We start from the raw sequence: 22,884 nt of genomic DNA, 5'->3' as shown, positions 1-22,884 counted from the left end.
GATGAATAGATTGATAACTATTGAATAGCGGAATACTACTGTTGTCTTTATTTGTATTGCAAATTATGACTAATCATTGGACTTATACTTACAAAAATCCTCAAACTACTTTTGATAATTAGTTTTACTTAAATGAATAAAATGGTTGACCTACTCTGAGCAATACTGTTTTGCAGCCGTGCAACATTACTTTTCCTTGAGACTTGTACTGGAAAACAGAATAATTTAGAACTTTCCACGTTAACAAAAAAACTAAATAAACTGCTAAATGCGAGACAACTCTGATTTTTTATACGGAAAGTACTAGTAATCAGTCTGATATAAATGAATATATAAACAATGGTATTGTTGTCTTTGTGCCAGTATGAAATTTAACAAATATCAGTGAATATTCTATATCTATACTAGAAAAGTTATATGGATGGTTTAAATTTGTCTTTGCTAGCATCTCTCATTTATCAAATAAGATAAAGATAAAGACTTAGTTGCTTAGAAAATAGTAATGGCTACGGCCATGTGTTCGAAAACTGATAAAGGCAAATAAAGGCGTGTGTCATTTGTAATCATTTTACTTTCATGAATCGACCAATTGCATACTTTTACGTTTGCCTCGACAATGAACGTTGTCCTCGTCGAAAAACCCGTGAGAAAAATTATTAATATGATCAACATTTGTTCTGCCCAAGAGTCTGTCCAAATTGGTTTTTAAAAAATTTGAAGAATATAATAGGACAATCAAATTTAATAATTAGAAGAAAAAAAACTGACAACTCTTTGATCAAATAACATATTCTGTAAAATATAACAGAACCTACCGAAAAACAGTGTTGAAATTTAAAAATAATTACATAATACTCTTGGCTTTTATAAGCATGTTAGAAATATATCAGTGAAGAGTATACTGAAAGCTAGTTATTAATTTAGTGTCTACTAAATTGTTTCCTAATTGATTATCTTTCAAAGTAATCCAATACACAAATTATTAGGGTGGAAATAATGACAGAATACAGTATACTTCGGTTTTCAAAATGAATGAAAATCGGCGGGTTTGGCTCAAGTTTCGTAAAAAGATTTTAAAGGTATTGTTGCATCCGATGATATATACGTTCCGTTACATTGGAATATTTCGGATAAAACATTGTAAATAATACTTTATTAAGTGGTATGCTTCGGACGTTTGAACTTCAATTCAATGATAATAATTGGGTATTTGAGCAAATGAATGTTACAAATCATACCAGTTACTAACCAATTACTACTGACCTAATAATGCCAACAGGGAGTAACAGCAGCGGTATCAACCCATTTATATCACAATAAAATTAGTGTAGTGTTCAATAATTTGAGATTGCGTCAAACAGTTTGGATTGCAATTGAAAGTAAAGAATTGATCTATCTTCAAATAAAATGTACATTTAAGTTATCTGTTTTTCCGTTTAAAACTTTGTGTAATGTGTGTATCATTGAATGTTAGATTTGAATGCGGTGATAATCGGAGGTATTTGTTTAAATGCCAATAAATGTTTACATGCAATTATATCTAGATAATTTCTATCTGGACGACATTTTTAAGTGTAATTTTGTTAAACGTTAATTATAAAGTAAGTCTTTACAGGAAACGGTACTGTAGAGATATTTTCCTCAAAAGGAGATAATACTTAGGTTTTTGTTAATAGGTCACTTATTATAATATTACCAGGGCAAACAGTTATGCGCGATATTAGTATTCGTTTATTCTGTTTCAAAATTCCAACGGCTGCATGACTATCTTATAAGAGAGCTTGTTCGAACTTTTCACGGCAACCGTTAAAGTACACGCCATTTGTTGTTTTTTTTAAATTAAGAGTTGTCTTTGTGGACAATATCCCATGTATTTCAAAACAAATGTATACATTCACACAACGAAATGATCTGACATCATCTCTTTGTTTTGTTTTGAACCGACTCTCAAAAATATGTGAATGAACAAAAATGACGAACTCGGAGGAAAATTATATCAGGAAAGCCTCTAAGCCAATAGCAAAATCAAAAGCTTAAAACACATCGAAAGAATTAATAACAACCGTTATATTCACAACTTGGTACATCCGTTTTTCTTATGTATAAGATGGTGGATTTTGTTATTTGCAAGATGGTAGTCAAGATATGAAGTAGGTTTTATTGTATCTGGTATCCTTTATTGAAAGCGATATGGGATATATGATATATATCAACGTAGTCACCAAACTTAGATATTTTTAGGCAGATAACAACATCTATACACTGTACGTAGCAGAACGTGCAGTTGACGATTAATACTAGCTGCTTGTTATTCTTCTAAAGCATCATGCATTGTATGAATAACGAAACAGCCCGGCAAAAAGGTGAGCAGTGTTGGCATCAATGGGAATGACGATTTTTATTTTGAAATACACATGTACATGTCCTCCAAACGTACCAAAAATATTAAATACAAACATCTTAAAAAGTGAATTTACAAAAATACTGAACTCAGAGGAAAGTTCAAAACGGAAAGTCCCTAATCAAATGGCTAAATCAAATGATAAAACACATCAAATGAATGGACAACTGTCATATTCCTGTCTTGGAACAGGCATTTTCAAATGTAGAAAATGGTAGTTTTAACCTGGTTTTATTGCGCTAAACCTCTCACTTGTATTCTATTATATTCATGACGATGCGTGAAACAAAACAGACATAATAGGTACAATAGTCAAATGTGGGATACAGCAATCATCACCGTCTAGCAATCTCAATCAGAACAAAAACAAACAAATATTTAACAAAGAAGCATAGAAAAAGATATATCAATAAGTCAGTTTCAAAGAACATTTTGATTGAATCCGAGAGGGTTTTTGTTACCAAAAAATTGTCCGCTTATATTTTATAGCTTCTTTTCTGGTTCTATACCTCTTCAACGGACTTTATGCATCGTTGACTTTCAAGCATTTTGTTGAGTGTTCTTAATGAATTTAAAACCAGAAAACCGCTTCTGACTTTTGAAATGAGGAACACTTCTGTAAAGGGTATAGTCGAACAGTAAAGCATTCTACAACTATTGCAGGAGGAATGAGACTGAAACTTAACAGTTTATAGATATATATATGGTACTATACTATTTTTTTAATTTAGCATTCCTCATTGTTTTTAAACAGTCAAAATTATTATAGCATTAGAAAGTATTTTTACGAAGCTCTCACAGATGTTTTAGGAATTTGTATTTATAATTCAATGAAGATTGTTACTTACAAAACAACAGAATTATCAATTGTGGATGGCAAAATGCTGTCAGGAATTTCAATTCTATAGTTATTCTAGGGCATCAGCTTGCGATTTTATAGAAGGGTAAACCCTCTTTTGAAAGTTTGAAGTACAAATTATGTTTTCAAAGTGAAAAACTTCATGTCTTTAAACATTTAACTGATATTCATCAAACTCGCTTATACGTGATATACGGCCGGTACTGTTCCTCATAATGTATATCTGGTTTTGCCTGTTGTTGGAATGTCCTTTGATCATTGTCTCTGTGTTATCATTCCTTTCTGTCTTATTAACGCATTCCTAATGTCCCTTATTTTCGTTCTAATTATAACACACGCAAATAACTCAACCATTTTCTATTGCTATAACTGTAGAAATAAACAAAGTACTGTATTAAAGTGTAATGCACTGGCTGTTTCTGTATTGTCCTTGGTTAAAATTTGATTTAGGCTGTATTGGTCCAAAACTTGAAGGGTCGAATATAGCTGATCGATGATTTATACCAGAGTAAAACAGAAACAGCCCGTCTATACCACTTATTAAACTATTCGTGTTATTTGATTCAATCTAGACATTTTTCCTTATGCAGGTACCCGAAGTTGTATTTGAACTGTTTGTTCTATGGCTAAATACACTTTTCGGCAATATTTCTGTTTACGATTCCAAGCACTTAAGCAATGCTCATGGCTACCATTTATCTAGCAAATATAAAGAACAAGGGAAGAATAATCAGACTTTTATCAATATTAGTCTTATCGTTAGCGAACTGCTATTTAATAACGGAGGAAATGGAAAAGGGTTTTAAATTAAAAAGGATGTGAAATATTTCCGTTTTGAATTGCAATAAAACACGAACCATAGTTTTGACTTTTTAATCAAGTTAATGTCATTTGATAAATTAAAATTTCATATATACTTATTTATTTACGGTTGAAAATGAAATATTTATAATATAGATTAGATAAATTGTAATGTTTTATTGTTAAACAGAGAGAAATCCTGGATTTCTTGTTAAAATAAAGATACCCTTCAGTAGAATGCTGGACTAGTGAAGTAAATTGTTAACAGCAAGCAATGTATTGTTGAATAAAAAAAAAAAAAAAAAAAAAAAGTTAATGTCATTTTAAGTTTCAAAATATTATTACACAATTTATTATACATCAAGGTACATACAAAGTTCGGTAAGGTGTGAAACATTTGTAACCGAAATTGAATATCATATATTAGTTAATTATTTAATATGGCAGAAAAACTGTACATATCAACATGACCACTCTATGAGTATTGAACATGTTTATTTGTCTGTATGAGGACTAATTCGATAAAAAACAAATGCATAAATGCTCGTATAAAGTCTGATCTTAAATACATAGATGGGTCACTGTACTTACAAAATATCGCTCATGTGTTAACGTCAGAAATTGTGTTACAGTCACAACATGTATTTCATTGTCATTAGAACATTAGTACAACAGATAGAACGAAAACAATTTACATATTTACTATGTTTTAAAGAACGGTATATCACATCATAGAGCATACGTACTGACATTATTTAGGAAGAAAATATACATTTAAATTTAATTTGACTAATAAAACGACAGCAGTGCACAACTTCCAATGCCCACTTGATATATAGAAGAGCTTTGAGAAACACTGTTCCTGTCAAGTACTGGCAATAGACTAATTGTTTCCTGATTTATCATTACGTGCCATACTGCATGTTTCTGTAGCGTTTGTAGATTTATTGACCACATTATACAAATCTTGATTCAGTCTGACATGATGATAGTAAGTTTTGTCTGTTTCTACTTAATAATCAATTTGTACATATTAATTATGTTACGTAATCAAGTAATGTATTGTCTGTTTTCATGACCTGGCTCAATTTGTTTTGCTTTTCAGACAAATCCATATATAATATCCTCTTGGTATGTGGTCTTCGTAATTCTACGTCATTGCAAGTCATAGAGTTTGTTTTTTATAAAAAGTGCACAATTATAATAATTTATTGACCGACTCTATTTGGAAGTAAATAAAAATATTGAATATTTAACATTAAAGATAACATGAACAAAACCTGACACATCAATAATTTCACGATCCTGGTTAATTGAAATCTTTATTATAAAAAAACACACAAGGGCGAATTTGAAAAACTGTCACATGACAGAAAAAATCACAATGTTAGAAATCACAACTATATTCGAAGGGGATAATAATTTCTATTTCTAAACATACACTATTAATCACGAATGCGATTTATTGTAACAGTTCCAAAATAATATTTCACTTTTCCAAAATTAAGAATACACTTTGAATTATGATATGATATAAATGTGGTACAAAAGTTTTATGAAATATCCAGAATATAAAATTAGGCTGTTGTCTTTATTCAATAAAGATCGTATGATAATAATGATTTTATATTTAAAATTTTAAAGGAAAATAAGTTAAATATTTTCAGATGGAAACTGCTTCAATATATTATTTCTACAAAGCAGCTACTATTAAAGTGGAAAATATCTGAGAACGATAAATGCAATTTTTGTAAAACAAAAGAAGAAGATTATTTGCATTTCTTTATTACATGTTCATTTTTGAAAGATTTTTGGGAGAAAGTACATTATCCTCTAGCAAAAATGAATTTTCAAAACAAGATATTAGCAAAACATATAGTATTTGGATACAAAATATCAGATCAAGGGTATAACGGTTTTAATTATTTCTTGACAATTATAGATTTTTGTATTTACAAGTCGTACTATGTATCCGAGCAAAAACTGAAGTTTTTAGATGTGTGTGCTATATTTATAAAGGATTTACGAAGGTTTATGAATGAGAACAAAACAGTATCTCAAAATGTATTTTTCATAAAGTTAAAAAGATTAATATAATTGATGGGAAAAAAATGATCGTATAGGTGTAGTTTTGTCATCTTCGATTGAAAGTTACTTCAAATATTTACATAAAGTATGTACATGCAAACACCTGTATATTGAGAATTGATAGGTACTGTTATTGTCTTTGATTTTGTAATTTGATGGAATTTATTGATTCAAGTTTATTTTTTATCACGCTTTTATAAAGTTAGAAGGTCCTTACTATGATCAGTTAAAGTTAAATGTCGAACTAGAACAAATTACGTTCACAAACAAATCCGAATAACTGTGTCCCGATGCAGTCATGCCACATTCCCTGGTCTTGAGCAAATGAGCATAAATACATTTGATGATTGGAATCTGGTTGTCCTCGATTCCACGGTAGGTATGTTATAGGGGTTCCATCATCAAATTCCCATTCTGATGTATTCGGGATTCTGTTCCCTTGCAAGTATATATGACCTGCGGTGAAATGTTCATCAACTACAAATACATACAACCTATTACAGGTATGATATTGACTAAGAGTAATTTAGTCTTAAATATGTAGAAACGCATCATATGTACCAAATCATTATCCTAAAATATAAACTTATTTCAAAATTTGGTTTACTGAGTTATATTTAAATGTAATAACAAAATAAAAGTTGTACATCATAAAACAAAACGACAAACATCAGACTTTAATATTTAAGCAGCATATGTCGTGTTCTTCCTTCACTTGACGTTCTCCCCCTTATTTAATAGACGAATCGCCTTATAATTGTTGCATCGACTTTGATGTAAATACCCATCTAAATAATCAGTTTCCCAAGGCGCGCGGTTCGTCAACGAGATAACGTAGTTCATATTTTGGTTTGACATTCTATCAAAATATATTTTTTTGTTTTATTTTTTCTCTCTCCGAAATTTTTTCTAAAGCATACCTAATGTAGGTTATGTAGGGAACATTCGCATGCTAACAAAAATAAGTATTATCCATTTTGATAAACGTCATACCTTTGATAAATCATATGAAACTATGAAAACTTTCTGAACTGATTACCCAACACTGCATATTATATATTCCAGAAACACAATACGTACCTACTAAAAAAGAATACAAAACATTTTGTTTTTCCTGACTGTCTATTCTGACCAGTGATGCATTTTCTGAATGACATGTTGAAACAGCCTTATGGTATGTTACCTTAACATCATACAACTTAATACACAGCATGACACTCGATTTGTATGAATATCCTTCTTCTGTCAGACAGTTGTTTACATCTGTAAATAAATAAAAACGCTATCAAATGAATGCGTCCGAATTAATTTTCTTGAGTTGACTGCAATAGCAACTTCCAAAGCTACAAAATTTGGAAGTATCAAATAAAAGCAACAGAAGTATACCGGTGTTCAAATTTTACAAATCGTTTTGGAGAAAACAATTCCGTCAGGGCAGGTGACGAGCTCTTTACCAAAAAAGAACCATGCAAAATCCGTTTTAGATCAGGTTTGCCTTCTTGAGAAAGAATATTAGTGTGTCACAATATTTGCTAAATTCATCAACGTATTGATTATTTAAATGCCTGTTAACATCACGTATCGCTTCTTTTTTGGGGGGTAAAATATGTAGATGACTTATAATGTAGTCACATTTTCAATTTGAAGTTTGTTTACTAAATCTCCGTTTTGTCGAAGTATCATTCAATGTATATTACGTATGTAAATAAAATCGAAAAATTTATAAAAAAAAAACCAACGAGGTAGTTTAAAAGAGGAACGAAAGATACCATAGGGACAGTCAATCTCATAAATCAAAAATAAACTGACCATCCCATGGCTAAAAATGAAAAAAGACAAACAGACAAACAATAGTACATATAACACAACATAGAAAACTAAAGAATAAGCAACAGGAACCCCACAAAAAACTAGGGGTGATCTCAATAGCTCCGAAAGGGTAAGCAGATCCTGCTCCACATGTGGCACCCGTCGTGTTGCTTATGTGATAATAAATCCGGTAGGTCACATTCATGAAAGGGAAGGGGATTGTAGTTAATTTGATGTTTGCCTTTTTATGCTTCTTTGTTACATTTGTATTTTTTTATAGTGATTTTAAAAGATGTGAACATAAGGTTGACAGATGTTCCCCTATTTTTGACATTTTTACCTATTGTGTCTGTTTGTTTTGTTCACGCATCGTTGTCAATATGATGGAATTTAATGCGACTGTCATACAGGTGAGAGGTTTGGCTAGCTATAAAACCAGGTTCAAATCGACCATTTTCTACATAAGATAGGTCTTTGCCAAATCAGAATATGACAGTTGTTCGTTCGTTTGATGTGATTGAGCTTTTGAGATTGCCATTTGATTAAGGATTTTCCTTTTTTATTTTTCCTCGGAGTTCAGCATTTTTTAATTTTATTTTTAGTTTAAACAGTATTTTATTCATATACATTAAGTTGATTAGGTAACAGACAAAGCATAGATAAGCCCTCTCCATAATGTATTATATCTATAAATGAGCTGCTGTGCATCATCGATGCTTAAAAGTCATACATCATTATTTTTGATATTATCATAATAAACTATCACTTGAAAGGAGATTGAACGATAGATATTGAATACTTTAATCTTATTTTAAACGAAAGATGACATTCAATGTTCTTCAACTACTTACTTTGTATGACATTATTAGTTTTTGTTTTATTCGAGCTTCTTTGGTGAGTAGTTTGTAAACATAACAAGTAAGAAGGAGTTCAGTATTATCAAAATAGCCAGGATCAAATTTGTTCTTTAACAGAATGGTCCTTGAAAGTACCGGCAAATTCAAAACCTTTATTAACATATTTGATTTCAATAAAATGTTTTTATGAAACAGTTTTATTTCGGGGCCTTTTATAGCTGACTATGCGGTATGGACTTTGTTCATTGTTGAAGGTCGTATGGTGACCTATAATTGTTAATTTATGTGTCATTTTGGTCTGTTGTGGAGAGTTGTTTCATTGGCAATTATACCACATCTTTTTTTTCTATATTAGACACGATATCCAAAATGTTAACAGAGTTCTTAATATATTACCAAACATATCGGTACGTTTTCTACTAACCTTTCAAATAATACATCCTTCCATTGTCCAAAGTACCATCTGAATATGTATTAAACCTAGAGTACATATAACAAATCTTATTGTGTTGGTTGTACGACATTGAGGAACATGGTGTAAGATTATTACATTGTCGAAAGCAATCTATACTGGTCTCTGTCGTCATAGATTTAACTAGATTGCCTTGTAAATGTTGATTCCGTAGTTCTTTTCTTTCGGTCATTTTCTTAAAATCTCCATTTATACTTTTAGGAATTAAAGTAATGAAAATAGTCACTATAAAACAAAAATATTTCGTGGAAATTCGTTTCATCTTTACTTTTGCTTTGAATATAATTATTTGATTCGAAATATATGACGACTTTATCATAATGGAGTTAATTGTAATGATTTGTTCTTGTATTGAATTTTCTATTGTCTAAACAAGGGTTAATGTAGTTTGATTGTTAATTTAATATTGGCAGCATTTATCATTGATTGTTATTTACACTGTAATCCTGTATGCACAATAAAAAAAAAGGTCTCCAAGCTCAAAATCTATTTTTTTTCAATATTCTAACAAAGAAAAAAATCAAACTAAATATTACTGCAAAAAATGGTCTCTAATTTCAATATTTACTTCCTTTCCAATATTTGAACAACAAGAAAAATCAAAGTATATCAAATTTTAAATTAAACATTACTTTTACATATACATATGCTCATTCATGGCTCTATAATGTATCTGCACATTGGCATGGTTGTTTATGACTGTTAATGACGTCTTTAAACTGAATCGATTGGAGATTGGTTGTGTACTAAATGATATTTTAGCTGTTCAAATGTTTTATTAGTTGTGATTGGCTTTGCACTATATATAGCTATCTGTCAGTAACTTCGAGTACTCTCAGATCTGCAATCATATGTCCCCATTTAAATGCACTGACCCCCCTCCCCCTCCCCGGGATCCGCCACTACAGTGTCTTTTATGCTGTGGGGATGTATAAATGCCCTTGCACATCGGGCATGTGTGTCTGTTAGGTTTCTTGTATCGATTTGATGAGTTAAGCCCTTTCCAACTGGTACTACTAGTATAAGTTTATCTTATGTTGTTTTGTTACACCTAGGTCCAAGTTTATGGGAAGTCTATGGCACCAACAAATTAGTTTCATCCCACTTCATTATGTATGATTCTGTCCCAAGCCATGATCCTGTAAGTCAGTGGTTGTTGTTTGCTGGGGTATATCATATTTGAAATTTTTTTGTTTAGTGTTTGTTTACACAAATCAAGCTGCTTGAATTGTTTTACATTTAGCATTTTATACCCGACTATGATGTACGGGTTTTGCTTATTATTAAAGGTCGTACGGTGGCATAAAATTGTAACGTCTATAGATGTCTTTTTGTTGCTGGTGGAAAAATGTCTGATGATTGGCAATTATACCACATCTTCTTATTTTTATAAACCATTAAACAGTTATTAAACCGTCATTTTACATACACACGAATCTTATATAAACATATGTTTTGTGTAAAAGCACTAACAATTTTACTTTGTGACAAACTTTACTGAATATGCTAAAAAAACAATACAATGTGATTAAAGGATGAATGTTTAACGTCCAAAGGCAAATTAAAATGGATATTAAGAACGAAAACATGTTAATGTTATATTAATATGAACCTTGATGTGTACTAGCTATAGAACGACAAGATGAATTGAGTTTTGAACGAGCTAATTCAGAAATTAACCTGTTCGCAGCATCACATGTCACCTTGACCGTATAAATTATTCTGTTTCCGGTCGACCAAATTTTGATCTTACTTTTAAATGCCAATGTGCGTCTTTACAACATGTGAATCATACTTAGGTCAAAAGTGAATATACGTAGAAAAGCGTGATTCAAACCTTTGTATAATAGAAACTGTTAAACGGCATCTCGCACTAAGACCGCAAGTGCATTTTTTTTGTTCTTGACGATAATTTCACAGATTACATTATTAATATACATGTCTGAATGACTGAACAAATATCTATAAAGTTCATCAGGATCGTAACAATGTGTACATTTAAGCAGTAAAGACACAGATTAGTACATACGATCACGATTTGACTCCTCTCATGGACCAGTTCGTCATGAAACCCTTGGCTCGCAAAAATGAGGTAACGAAGGAAGTTGTAAGAATCATACGGCAATACAAAAAAAAAGAAATTCAAAGTGTTCATTCTTCGAACGTTTTACAGGAGCCATCACGAGTTTGTTGGACTTTATGAAATATCCGTCTTAAAATTACCTTTTAGCTTTATTCTCTTCCTGTTTTCCTGGATTGTGATATCATCAAACTATAGACATGTACTAGCTAGGTACGGGGCGCCGAATGGGACTCTTGTGGTTTTGTACAAAATTCAATTCTGTCATAACAAAATAATTTTTGTCTTACAAAACTATGAGATACAGACTTGTTTTATGAGAACTTCAATTTTCACGGTGATTCATTTTTTTTTTTCATGACAAATAGGTATGCAAATACAAAATTGACTCTAGTGACACAAAATTCACTTTTGTGTTCAATTTTCACTTCTGAACTTCTAAACAAAAATAAACACAAAATTGAACTTTGTGACAAAATCTCAGTTTTTTATGCAAATTAGTTCACAGAATTCAAACTAAACTAATTTGCATACAAAATTGACTTTTGTCGCCCTATTTTCAAATTAGGTAACAAAAGTAAAGTCTGTGTTACAAAAATGAATTTCGTCACGACAAAACTAACTTTTGTCAACTCAAAGATAATTTTGTATGACAAAGTTTAAATTTGTAGTATGCTACAAATTTTGTTAAACTGAACTCATTTTTGTTGAACAAAACTCATTTTTGTCCGTACAAAATTGAATTTCGAGTACAAAACCACAAGAGTCCCATTCGGCGCTCCCCGTACTAGGAGCATCATGATAAGTGTCACTTGATAGAGAAATAGTTTTTTGCAGAGTCGGTATTCCACTGGGTAAAAATTGTGCATCGCTATACTGGTCAATCTGTTATTGTACTCATGTAATGCAGGAAAATGGGGAAGAATCGCTGCTCTGTCAGGTTGTCTCCCCTTTCCCTCCAAAACGGTAATATCATTTTTAAATATCGGGGAACTGTCATCTTTCACTGGGGACTAATTTCGCTTTCACTCCATTACGGATTTTAAATCAAATGTTCGCATTGGGGATTCTAACATCTTCTTAAGAATCTCGGGAATACTATCTCGCTCATGTTCAGGTCTATGTTATGCCTTCGTCTGGCGTGTCCCTCATCTCGGACACTTGTTCTTTCGAGACCTGGCGCTGGTGAATAAAATACAATGTATTTTAATTATTTATTCCAAACAGCAATCTACATTGAAGTGTGATATGTGATGTTGGGAGGTTGCGGTCTTTCCCTTTTAACCCCAACATCACATGCTGATTGGAATTATTTTATTCACTTATCATGAAATTTAACCGTCAATTTTGAATTTTATAAAGTTACTTTTTATTGGTCAACTATTCTCTTTTTATGTTATAGATTTACATGATTGACATATATTTTATTCAGTTACGTAAAAGCAAGTAAAGGATGATCAAAATCTTTACTTACTTGTAGAATTATTAAGTGGACATTGGAAACACTTAAGGGTTATTTTCCTATGGCGAATTACAAACATTTTTATTCTTTTAAAAGATGACAGTTTATTTAATTTATTTCTCAACGTCAGATTAATAGCTATGATCAAAAGAACTCTAGAAATGAGATAAACTATATTATTTATAAAAGGACGAAACTATTTCTAACTTAATCTTACGTCACCTACTTTGTCTTGGAGCTTTAACAATGCGATTTAATCCAATTTTATTTATTTGTTAGTTTATTTATCTAAGTTTACTTTATTTTATTTTCCTTTTCCAACATACAATTTTCCATCATTATATATCCCTGTTGTTCGAAAACAATTGCTCCCGCAATTTTATTTATTAGTTTATTAAGCATTATCAATTTTTCATTCATTTTATTGTTTTAAGTAAAATGATTTAAATACTTATATTTCAAAGCGCTATTCATAGGTCAAGATTTTTTTAAAGCTTTTATTTTAAAGATAGATTCTATTTAATTTTCTTTCAATGGTGTTAATTTGTTTAAGGAGGCTCGAGGGTACAACAATTTCAGAAAAAAATCAAACATTTGTTTTTCATTACAAATTTTATTTATTTCCTTTTGTAGTTGTTACTTTATCATATGGTACAAAATCATTAAAAACAATCAATTCGTGTTGGCCCCAGATGACTTTCAAAATGTATACATCATTGAAAAAGTTCCAAATTATCTCCCTTTGGTGGAAAAATGCCATTTTTTTGCTCTAAAATTGAAATATCTTTTTCAACTCATCGGTGACCTATCTTTTTTAATATAATTTCCATATAAGCTGTACTTAAACTAAATTATTGTAAAATTTTATCGATTTCTGTAATAAATTTCTTTTTTTTTATTTCGATATTACCTTTATTTCTCCTATTACCTCAACAGAAAAAAACGCCTTTACAAAAATCTATGCTTCTTTCGAAGGCAGATTGTGAGCGCAAATGAACGGTGACCCCACTTTTTTATTTTATTTTTCTATTAACTATAAGATAAAGTTCAATTATAGAAAAATATAGAAAAATCCTATATAAATGATTTAGACCCGCGAACCCCCTTAACAGGTATAATGACGTTCTGAGACAGTGATACTATTGTTTTTGATAATTGCGATAAATGGTGTCATATTGGATGTGTAAATATAAGTCCATCTATGTACGAAAAGTTTGGAAATTCATCAGCACTTTGCTGTACAAGAAGTATATAAAAGCAAAAAATGTAGAACTTACTGCTGCCCAAATTAATATAACTGATACCAAATCCTTAGTTATTATTTCTGCATACAGACCACCAAATAAAAATGATATAGACTATTTTAAACAAATGATCATTGAAATTAATGAACTTAAGCTAAAATTTAAAAATTCCACCTTCTGGCTTGGTTGTGACTTTAACCTTCCTGACATAAAATGGCCGGAGCAAAATATATCAGCTCAATGTACACTAAGGAGCTGAATGAAGCGTTTATAGATAAGCTGAACAACTTAGGCATTGAACAAATGGTTGATTTTCCAACTAGGAAAGATAATATCCTTGACCTTTTCTGCACAAACCAACCTGCATTGATAACAAAAATAAAATCTATACCAGATATATCTGACCATGATATTGTATTAGTGGATGCAATCTGCAAGCCCCAAAGATCTAAACAATCACAACATAAAATTTATTTATGGAAAAAGGTTGATATTAAAAAGATAAAAGACATAACATATCATTTTATATCTGAACTTATATCTCAGGCTAATGAAAATTTAAATATTGACAGATGATAATGTACCACGAAAAATAACTAAATCTAAGTACACCAACCCTTGGGCAAATAGGGATATAGACAATTTATGTAAAAAAAAACAACGTAAAGCTTACAACAAAGCTAAAAAAAACTGGTAAACAAGAACATAAAGATAAATACAAAAAGTTAAAAGCTACCGCTCAAAGAGAAATAAGAAGAGCCCAGAGCACGTACATGCAAGAAATAATTATCCCCCAGTTAGAAGAAAAACCTAAATCTTTCTGGCAATTTATAAAAAGCAAAAAAAAACAGAAACATCTGGAGTGTCACCATTAAGAGGAAAGAATGGTTTATTATATAGTGAACCGAATACACAAGCTAATATCCTAAATGAACAATTTAAGGGCGAGATCCGTTTGCGCCGAAAGTGCGTCCTTTTGCGCCACAACTTTTTTCCTCCAATGCTACGTTTGCGCCACATGTTTTAAAATTACATGGTATCATTTGCGCCAAAAATAAAACATATGATTGTGCCACTTAGCAGAAAATGTCTTCCCTACTCCTTTTTTTCGGACTTGGAACCGGCAGTTTACACGGAAAATGTTTCCTTTACTGAAACATATCTTCTTCTTACTGCTGCTACATGATTACTTCCCAATTTAATGTAATGTAGTGTAAGCTTGTAACTTCAATTTATAAAACAAACATTGAAGGATGAAATGCATTGGCATATCTTTATTTTAAATATTCAGCAAAGTAATAATTTTTATTTTCTGAACATATGATTCTTTTTAAGCCAAACATAAGAATAAATATATACCAATCATTAATATTTGTGATAGATATGTGTACAGGTATATTGGCGCATATGAGTTCTGAATATTGGCGCAATTGATACATTTGGAAAACAAAATTTGGCGCAAATGATACCCCTGAAAAAACAGTAATTGGCGCAAAAGGACTGCTGCCCAATTTAAAAAGGCTTTTACTACCGAAGATACATCCTCTATGCCAAATAAAGGTACAAGTCCCCACCCCACTATGCCAGACATATTTATTAGTAATAATGGCTTATTAAAGTTACTTCAAAACTTTAATCCACACAAAGCCACTGGGCCTGATAATCTGCCAGCATACTTTTTACATAATTTTGCAGAAAAATTGTCTCCATTTTTGACATTCTTTTTCCAAAAATCTATTGATACTGGTAAAATCCCAAATAATTAGAAGCAGGCTAATGTTGTACCAATATTTAAAAAAGAAAATTCTAGAACACATTTTAACAAGCAACATAAGGAAACATCTTACAATTAATAACATATTAAATGATAGTCAACATGGGTTTAGAAGTAAAAGGTCTTGTGAGACCCAACTTATTATCAGCATACAAGATCTTGCAAAATCATTGGGATATGGTAACCAAATAGATGTCATACTTTTAGATTTTTCCAAAGCGTAAAAAACGTAAGCGGCCTCAAGCTAATCCACGGAAAATGTTAAGCTCTTACAAAAACTTCGATATAATCGTAATTACAAGATTTCTAAAGACTTTTTTCGACAAACCAAACTTATGAAAGTGTAGTGATGTACGTATACTGTGTGAATATTCAAATTTAATTTGTAATCTAGACAAACAAAAAACGTTGTAAAATCTTTTACAACAAATTCAACATGGCTACCGCAAGTCAACAAAATGACAATGACATCAGTCATAACACAAACCAATCCAAAGCTTACACCGATGCAGTCAAAGCAGGTATTATACCAAAAGACTATCTGACTGGTGGACCTCATGTCAATTCTCACGAAACACTCAGTTCTGTAAAACCAGTATTTATTCTGGAAACTAACCTCTTTGGCGACGTGAAACCAAGTCCAGATCAATATCTTACACACCTTGAGCTTTCAATTCCATTGACTCGTGTATACCAAAAAGCCATCTAAAAGGTCTACAGCGAGTTAGGGGTATGTGGCGTATCTATCCAGACTCTGATATAGACACAAGCTCATTAATGTTTATAGTGCCAACCCAAAATCAAGCGAATACTCAACACACCTCTACCTACGTGTCAGAGTAAAGGATGTACCTTGCTCTGCTGACAACGGTCAGATCTTGAGAGCTATCGAAAGTGAAGGCAAATGTAGTGTTCATAAACTAAATAGAGAACGACTTCGTGTAGACGGGTTACTGACAAACTGTCAAACTGGAGATCGCATTCTTTTTTGTGATCCTTTAGAAAAACCCCTACCAAGAATAATCAAAATAGGAAAATACAGAGCTATGGTCTTTCACAAAGACCAAATACCATCTTCAAATGACACTCTAGTATGTAACAAATACTTACAAAATGGTCACAGATTTCGCAACTGTAAGAACGATTGGGTCTGTCAGCAATGCAAGCTTCCTGGTCATAAGCAGGCAGACTGTCCTAGTTTTGATGCTAAAAGCATGCCTCACGATAATGATAAAAAAGCAGCTGCTCTTCCGAAAGTGACACTGAAAGTGATGAATCAAATACAGAGTCAATTGATGATCAACCAGAAGAAAGTATAAATGTAGCAACTCCCCGATCAACATCAACAAATGCCAATACACAAGAGGTATCAAGTGTGCTTGGAAAGGCCTCAAAGAAAAAAACCAAATCTACTTTTTCCTTTGATATCAAAGTCAATGATATTTTGGAGGAAGTCGAAAACCCCAGAAAGAAAAAAAAAGAAGTCAACAAAACAAAGGAAAAAAACAGGAGACGCTAAAGGTAAACAGTCAAACATACAGACAACGATGTTTCAATTTAGCGCAGGTACACCAGATTTTCGTAATGAAAAGCGTCCAGCAACAACACCAACTGATGAAGTACATGAACGATCTGTCCCTATTCAAAAACCAAAAGGGCATTAACTCAATTGATGACGATACAAATTCAGGCAATGTACATGTAGTTTAAATTAAAGAAACATAAACTGTTTTTTATATCCCCCCTTATGTTGTGTAAATAACACCCAAACATCTTTTAATTAATTATGTGCGTATGTAAATTTATGTATGTTATTTTTGTCACTTTTGTTGTTTTTATCTATATTATAAAAAATAAACAAAAAAACAGTTATGGTATAATAGTAGATTATACATATTCCCATGAAAGAGTAATACAAAATTATAGATATAAATATAATTTATTTTTGATACTGAATAGCATTATCTTTTTAAAAATCCACGATTCACTTTATGACAAACAAATTTCCATACATCATCCACCAATTATATGTCATATCAAAAACTGGATCAAAGCTATCAAATGTTTTGTTAACGAAATCTGTAACAATTTTCTTATGCCAAAAAAATGTTATGATACATAAGCAGTTCTTTATGAAAAGACATTCAGATTAGATCAGAAAAATTCTAGAATCACATTTTCACGCAGACATAATCCAATCACTATCACAAATCCAAGACTATTATGTCTGTTAAATTCCAACAAATGTACGTCACACATATGCATTGCACAATCATTTCATCTTCTTGAGCTCTTCTTCCTTGTTTTTCACATGATATTTAAAAACAAATTACAATTGTTGCAAAAATCTCTTCTATGCAATAGACTCAACCTGAAAATAAAAATAAATGTAACAATGATAAGATTGAATTTTCTTCCTTATTGGAATATAAAGTATACATGTATGACTATCTCATACAACATACTATTGATTGTTATTAATGTTGGTTTTAAACGCATGACACTATGTTATTTAGAAATATACCCCAATTTGTATAATTTATATGTGTATAATTTATATGTGTATGTAAAAATTATAAGTTTGTGTATTAACAATATGACATCAACTTATCTATTATTTTGTGACAATATGATGGGCTTAAAATATATATATAAATATATATTATATATAGTTATATTTATATTTATGATTATATATTCTCAAAATGTTTATTAAATTGAATAAAATAAATACAGGGGAATATCTATCATGTCTATTAAGAAAAACATGACCTTGTAAAAGGTTGTTCAATTGACCTCAGGGTTGCATATAACATGTTTACATGCAGACCAGGTGGTTACATATAGCCATTACAATTAGTTATTGACACTGGACATACATGTATTCTTCAAACATCAATTTCCAGGTTGGTCAAAACATGTCAATTAGAGTCAACTTAATAGATATTCATCCCTGTATCTTTTGATTTAAGACTATAATGGTCAAATTAATAGGCAACAATCCTTTTGCGCCAATTACTGTTTTTCAGGGGTATCATTTGCGCCAAATTTTGTTTTCCAAATGTATCAATTGCGCCAATATTCGTAACTCATTTGCGCCAATTTACCTGTACACATATCTATCATAAATATTATATGTTCTTATTTTTTGTCTTAAAAGTATCATATGTTCGGAGATATTTCACCATGAACATGAGCATCTTGAAAGAAATTACTTTAAATTCATCAGACAGTCCATGTACAAAGAGAAAAGAAATCTTATTGCTTTGCTGAATATTTAACACAAGATATGCAAAAAGAGAAGAAAATAGAAGATTTTGCTGATTATGTTTTAGCTACATATGTTGATGACCCAGTGCTTTGTTCCAACCATCCGTATGGGCTGAAACTCGATCTTCCACAAGACGTACCAGTAATGGAGCAGAAGCATTCCACAGGAATTATCATGAACTGTTTTATGCATTTTATCCTTCAATGTTTGTCTTTTTGGACAATAAAGTGAAGTTACAAGCTACTAGTCTACATACATTAAATTAAGAAGAACCCATGCAGCAGTAGTAAGAAGAAAGTATGTTTCAGAAAAGGAAACATTTGACGTGTAAACTACCGGTTCCATGTCTGAATAAAGGAGGGGTGAAGTCATTTTTCTTCTAATTGGCGCAATCGTATGTTTTATTTTTGGCGCAAATGATACCATGTAATTTTAAAAGAGGTGGCGCAAACGTAGCATTGGAGTAAAAAAGTTGTGGCGCAAAAGGACGCATTTTTGGCGCAAACGGATCTCTCCCAATTAATAGAAACCTTGACACTGTTTATATTCTGTATATATACTTATGTATTTGACTGTATAGAGGAGACCGTCCGTTATGGACACTGGTCCAGACGGGCTTTAATAAACCGCTATTCCAAATAACCATGTGTTGTGTTACAATTTAAGCTCAGCCTTTTGTCTCTATTGTAAATTCTGAGAACATGTGTAATATAGAAATGAATTATGTCTATTATGAGTGAAAAACTAAATATATGTTCCCTAAACTGTCAAGGCTTAGGGCAAAAAGAAAACAGAGAAAGATTAAACCTATGGTGCAAAAATCAAAAGTTTAATATTTTATTTATACAAGAATCACATTTTATTAAAAAAAAAACGAAAATGTTATAAACAATGAGATAAAAGGCAAACTGTACCATAGTTTCGGAAATTCACAATCGAGAGGTGTATCAATTCTTATCAAAGAGAACATAAAACATAAAACTATAAATGAAATTAGAGATAATGATGGAAGAATAATACTCATTAATATAGAACTTGATGGTAATATCTTTACACTACTGAATGTGTATGCTCCTAACATTCGTCGAATGAGAAACACATTTTTCAAAAAAGTAAACAATATCATTAATAATAACCGCTTAGGAATATTAACAATGGGCGGTGACATGAATGAAAGTTTAACTTCATATGATAGAAAAAGTATTAGCTCTAATAATCAAAATAAACCTGTCAACAGTTTAAAGCAACTAATAAAAAAAATAAACTTATTGATATTTGGAGAGAACTAAATCAAAACACCAGCCAGTTTACATGGAGAAGAAAAAACAATAAAAGTGTTGCAAGCAGAATTGATTTTTTTCTTTCTAATAAGCCCAGATAAAAGACCTCACATAATATCTGCAGACATAAGACCTGCACTTATATCTCATACAGATCATCAAGCGATTTCTTTACAAATAAGACTTAAAGCTCAAAATAAAGGCAAGGATTCTTTAAGATAAATAACAGCATACTGAATGGTACAAAATACAAAGAAATAATAATTAAATTAATTGACACCCATAAAGAAATAATACTCACCAAAAATAACGATCCTCGAGTTACTTGGGACATTCTCAAAACTGAAGTAAGGGAGGCAACCATTACATACTGCAAACAAAAGGCTGCTGAAAGTAAAAATGAAATTAAACATTTAGAAAATAAGTTAAAATTCTTATACGAAAAATCAAGTAATTCTGAACATTTTAAAATAGAAATAAATAATGTAGAAAACAATTTACAAAATTTATATATAAAAGAAACTAGAGGTGCACAAATCAGATCCCGAGTCAGATGGGCAGAAGAAGGGGAAAAAACACAAAATATTTTTTGGGTCTTGAAAAATCAAGACAAACTAAGAAAACTATTTCTGCCCTCAAAAATGATCAAGGTAACATAGTTACAGATGCATCCGATATTCTTATTCTTGGGAAAAACTATTACCAAAATTTATATTAAAGTACTGAACCAGATCCTCATGAAATAAAAAATTATATAAGTGAAACAAAGATAGATCACTCACTATCCAATACTGAGAGTGAACTATTGGGGGGCAACCTAACAGTAGAAGAATGTACAAATGCTATATTTAATATGAAACTAAATAAATCCCCTGGACTAGATGGTTTAAGTGTAGAATTTTATCGTACCTTTTGGTCATACATAAAAGAATCCGCAGTAAAAGTATTTAATACATGCTATGAAAAAGAAGAAATGACAACACTCCAAAAAATAGGTGTTATTTCCTTATTATATAAAAAAAAATGATCCATTATCATTAGATAACTATAGGCCAATCACTTTATTAAATGTAGATATTAAGCTTATGGCCTATGCCTTAGCGCAGCGATTAAAGCTAGTGTTGTCCAAAATTATTCATGAAAACTTTAGTACTGGGCTAGTCCAAATAATGATGACGTCTGGCAAGGCTATTTTATTTTTTTTTTCTGGGACGAGGGCAAGGCTATTTTATTTTTTTTTCTGGGACGAAGGCGTCCCAGAAAAAAAATAAAATAGCCTTGCCAGACGTCATAATTATTTGGACTAGTACTGGGCTATAAAATACATGATCCTATGTATAATGATATAAATCTCTTCCTAACTGTCTTAATATATTCAGTTCATAAAAGTACTCATATATCAAATTATAAACAAAAAGGCATAGACGCTTATGCAGTTTTTAGAAATGAATTTTTTAAAAACACATACGAAATTAACAAATATATTAATGCTAAAAACAGCAAATTTTTAAATGATGTAAAAAGATACATATGATTATGAATAGCTAGATATAATATATTTTCATGTATAAAATTTGAGTAGCAAAAGTTGACAATATATCTGAACACGTGGTAATAAACCAAAGCAGCATGCTTCGTGAAAATGTACAGAATTTTGTCTCAAAACGCATTTATACACACTGGCGAATCCATACATAGCACTAATTTTTATGGTGTCATGAATACCCAAAAATTCTTACGACTCTAACAACCTTTATTTCTCTTAAAGGGAAATTTACATATTAATTTCAACTTAAAATTAAAATAATCGCTGCAAAACACAATGCCAAACTTTCACATTTATTTAACTTTTTTATACGGATGTTTAATTTATGTATTTATATCTTTTGTAAGTTAAGATTTGAGGCATTATTTTATGGTTTTCATCTAAACAGAGGCATTTCTTTTTATCCTTCACAGTTTAATGAATATTAACCGCCTGAACGTTAACTTCCAAATAATATTACATTTTAAATTCTTCAATGTTCTATTTCATATTTTCATGTACGAATCTTTGTACTTTCGAATTCATTATTTATCAACGACCATTACTGTAACATTATTTGTCTTCCTTGTTTTTCTTTCTTCTCAATACATTTATTCATTTTATAATTTTTTATTTACTTATATTTTCAATCATTCCTTATTTTTTTATATGGCGTTTTTCTAACCTCTGCTCAGTATTCACTTATACAAAAGGATTTTGCAAATCAACGTTTGCCCATTAAGTAAAAGGAATTTGAACTTCACCTTATAATTTACTCATTTAATTTACTTTGTTGATTATTATTGCTCTAACTAATCTCAAAAGTTGTTTAAAAAGCATTTGTGTCCTATCTTACAGACCTATAATAATTCATTAATTAAAACAAAATTACTTTTCTTTACGTAAACTCACATATTATATAATAATTTTCCATTAGTTAAATTTACTTACTCTTTTTAAA

General features: G+C 30.8%; 1 protein-coding gene across 2 annotated transcripts; it reads right to left on the bottom strand.

Moving 5' to 3' along the window:
• Nucleotides 1-4,194: 4,194 nt before the first annotated feature.
• LOC139529928 (collectin-12-like) lies at nucleotides 4,195-20,813 on the bottom strand. Of its 2 annotated transcripts, XM_071325910.1 has the most exons (5): nucleotides 20,700-20,813; nucleotides 11,511-12,549; nucleotides 9,240-9,512; nucleotides 7,230-7,412; nucleotides 4,195-6,626 (listed from the first exon to the last, which is right to left on the bottom strand). In XM_071325910.1, exons 3-5 carry the CDS (start codon nucleotides 9,457-9,459, stop codon nucleotides 6,394-6,396), a joined length of 636 nt encoding a protein of 211 aa, XP_071182011.1. In that variant the 5' UTR covers nucleotides 9,460-9,512; nucleotides 11,511-12,549; nucleotides 20,700-20,813; the 3' UTR covers nucleotides 4,195-6,393. The 2 variants fall into 2 exon arrangements, with proteins under 2 accessions (XP_071182011.1, XP_071182012.1); XM_071325911.1 differs by lacking the exon at nucleotides 20,700-20,813 and having other exon boundaries at nucleotides 11,511-13,235.
• Nucleotides 20,814-22,884: the final 2,071 nt, after the last annotated feature.

Source organism: Mytilus edulis, chromosome 7 (genome assembly GCF_963676685.1).
Source record: "Mytilus edulis chromosome 7, xbMytEdul2.2, whole genome shotgun sequence".
In the NCBI taxonomy this organism is placed as follows: Eukaryota; Metazoa; Mollusca; class Bivalvia; order Mytilida; family Mytilidae; genus Mytilus; species Mytilus edulis.
The sequence above is the reverse complement of the archived record's forward strand: the minus strand, read 5'-3'. Positions and strand labels throughout refer to the sequence as shown.

Bases quoted from the DNA above. Each gene is read 5' to 3' on its own strand.
- LOC139529928 (XM_071325910.1), bottom strand. From the start codon at position 9,459: ATGACCGAAAGAAAAGAACTACGGAATCAACATTTACAAGGCAATCTA. The intron at 7,413-9,239 runs GTTAGTAGAAAA...ATTTATTTACAG, and splicing joins AAGGATGTATTATTTGAAAG to ATGTAAACAACTGTCTGACA. The intron at 6,627-7,229 runs GTACGTATTGTG...ATGTATTTGTAG, and splicing joins TTTGTATTCTTTTTTAGTAG to TTGATGAACATTTCACCGCA.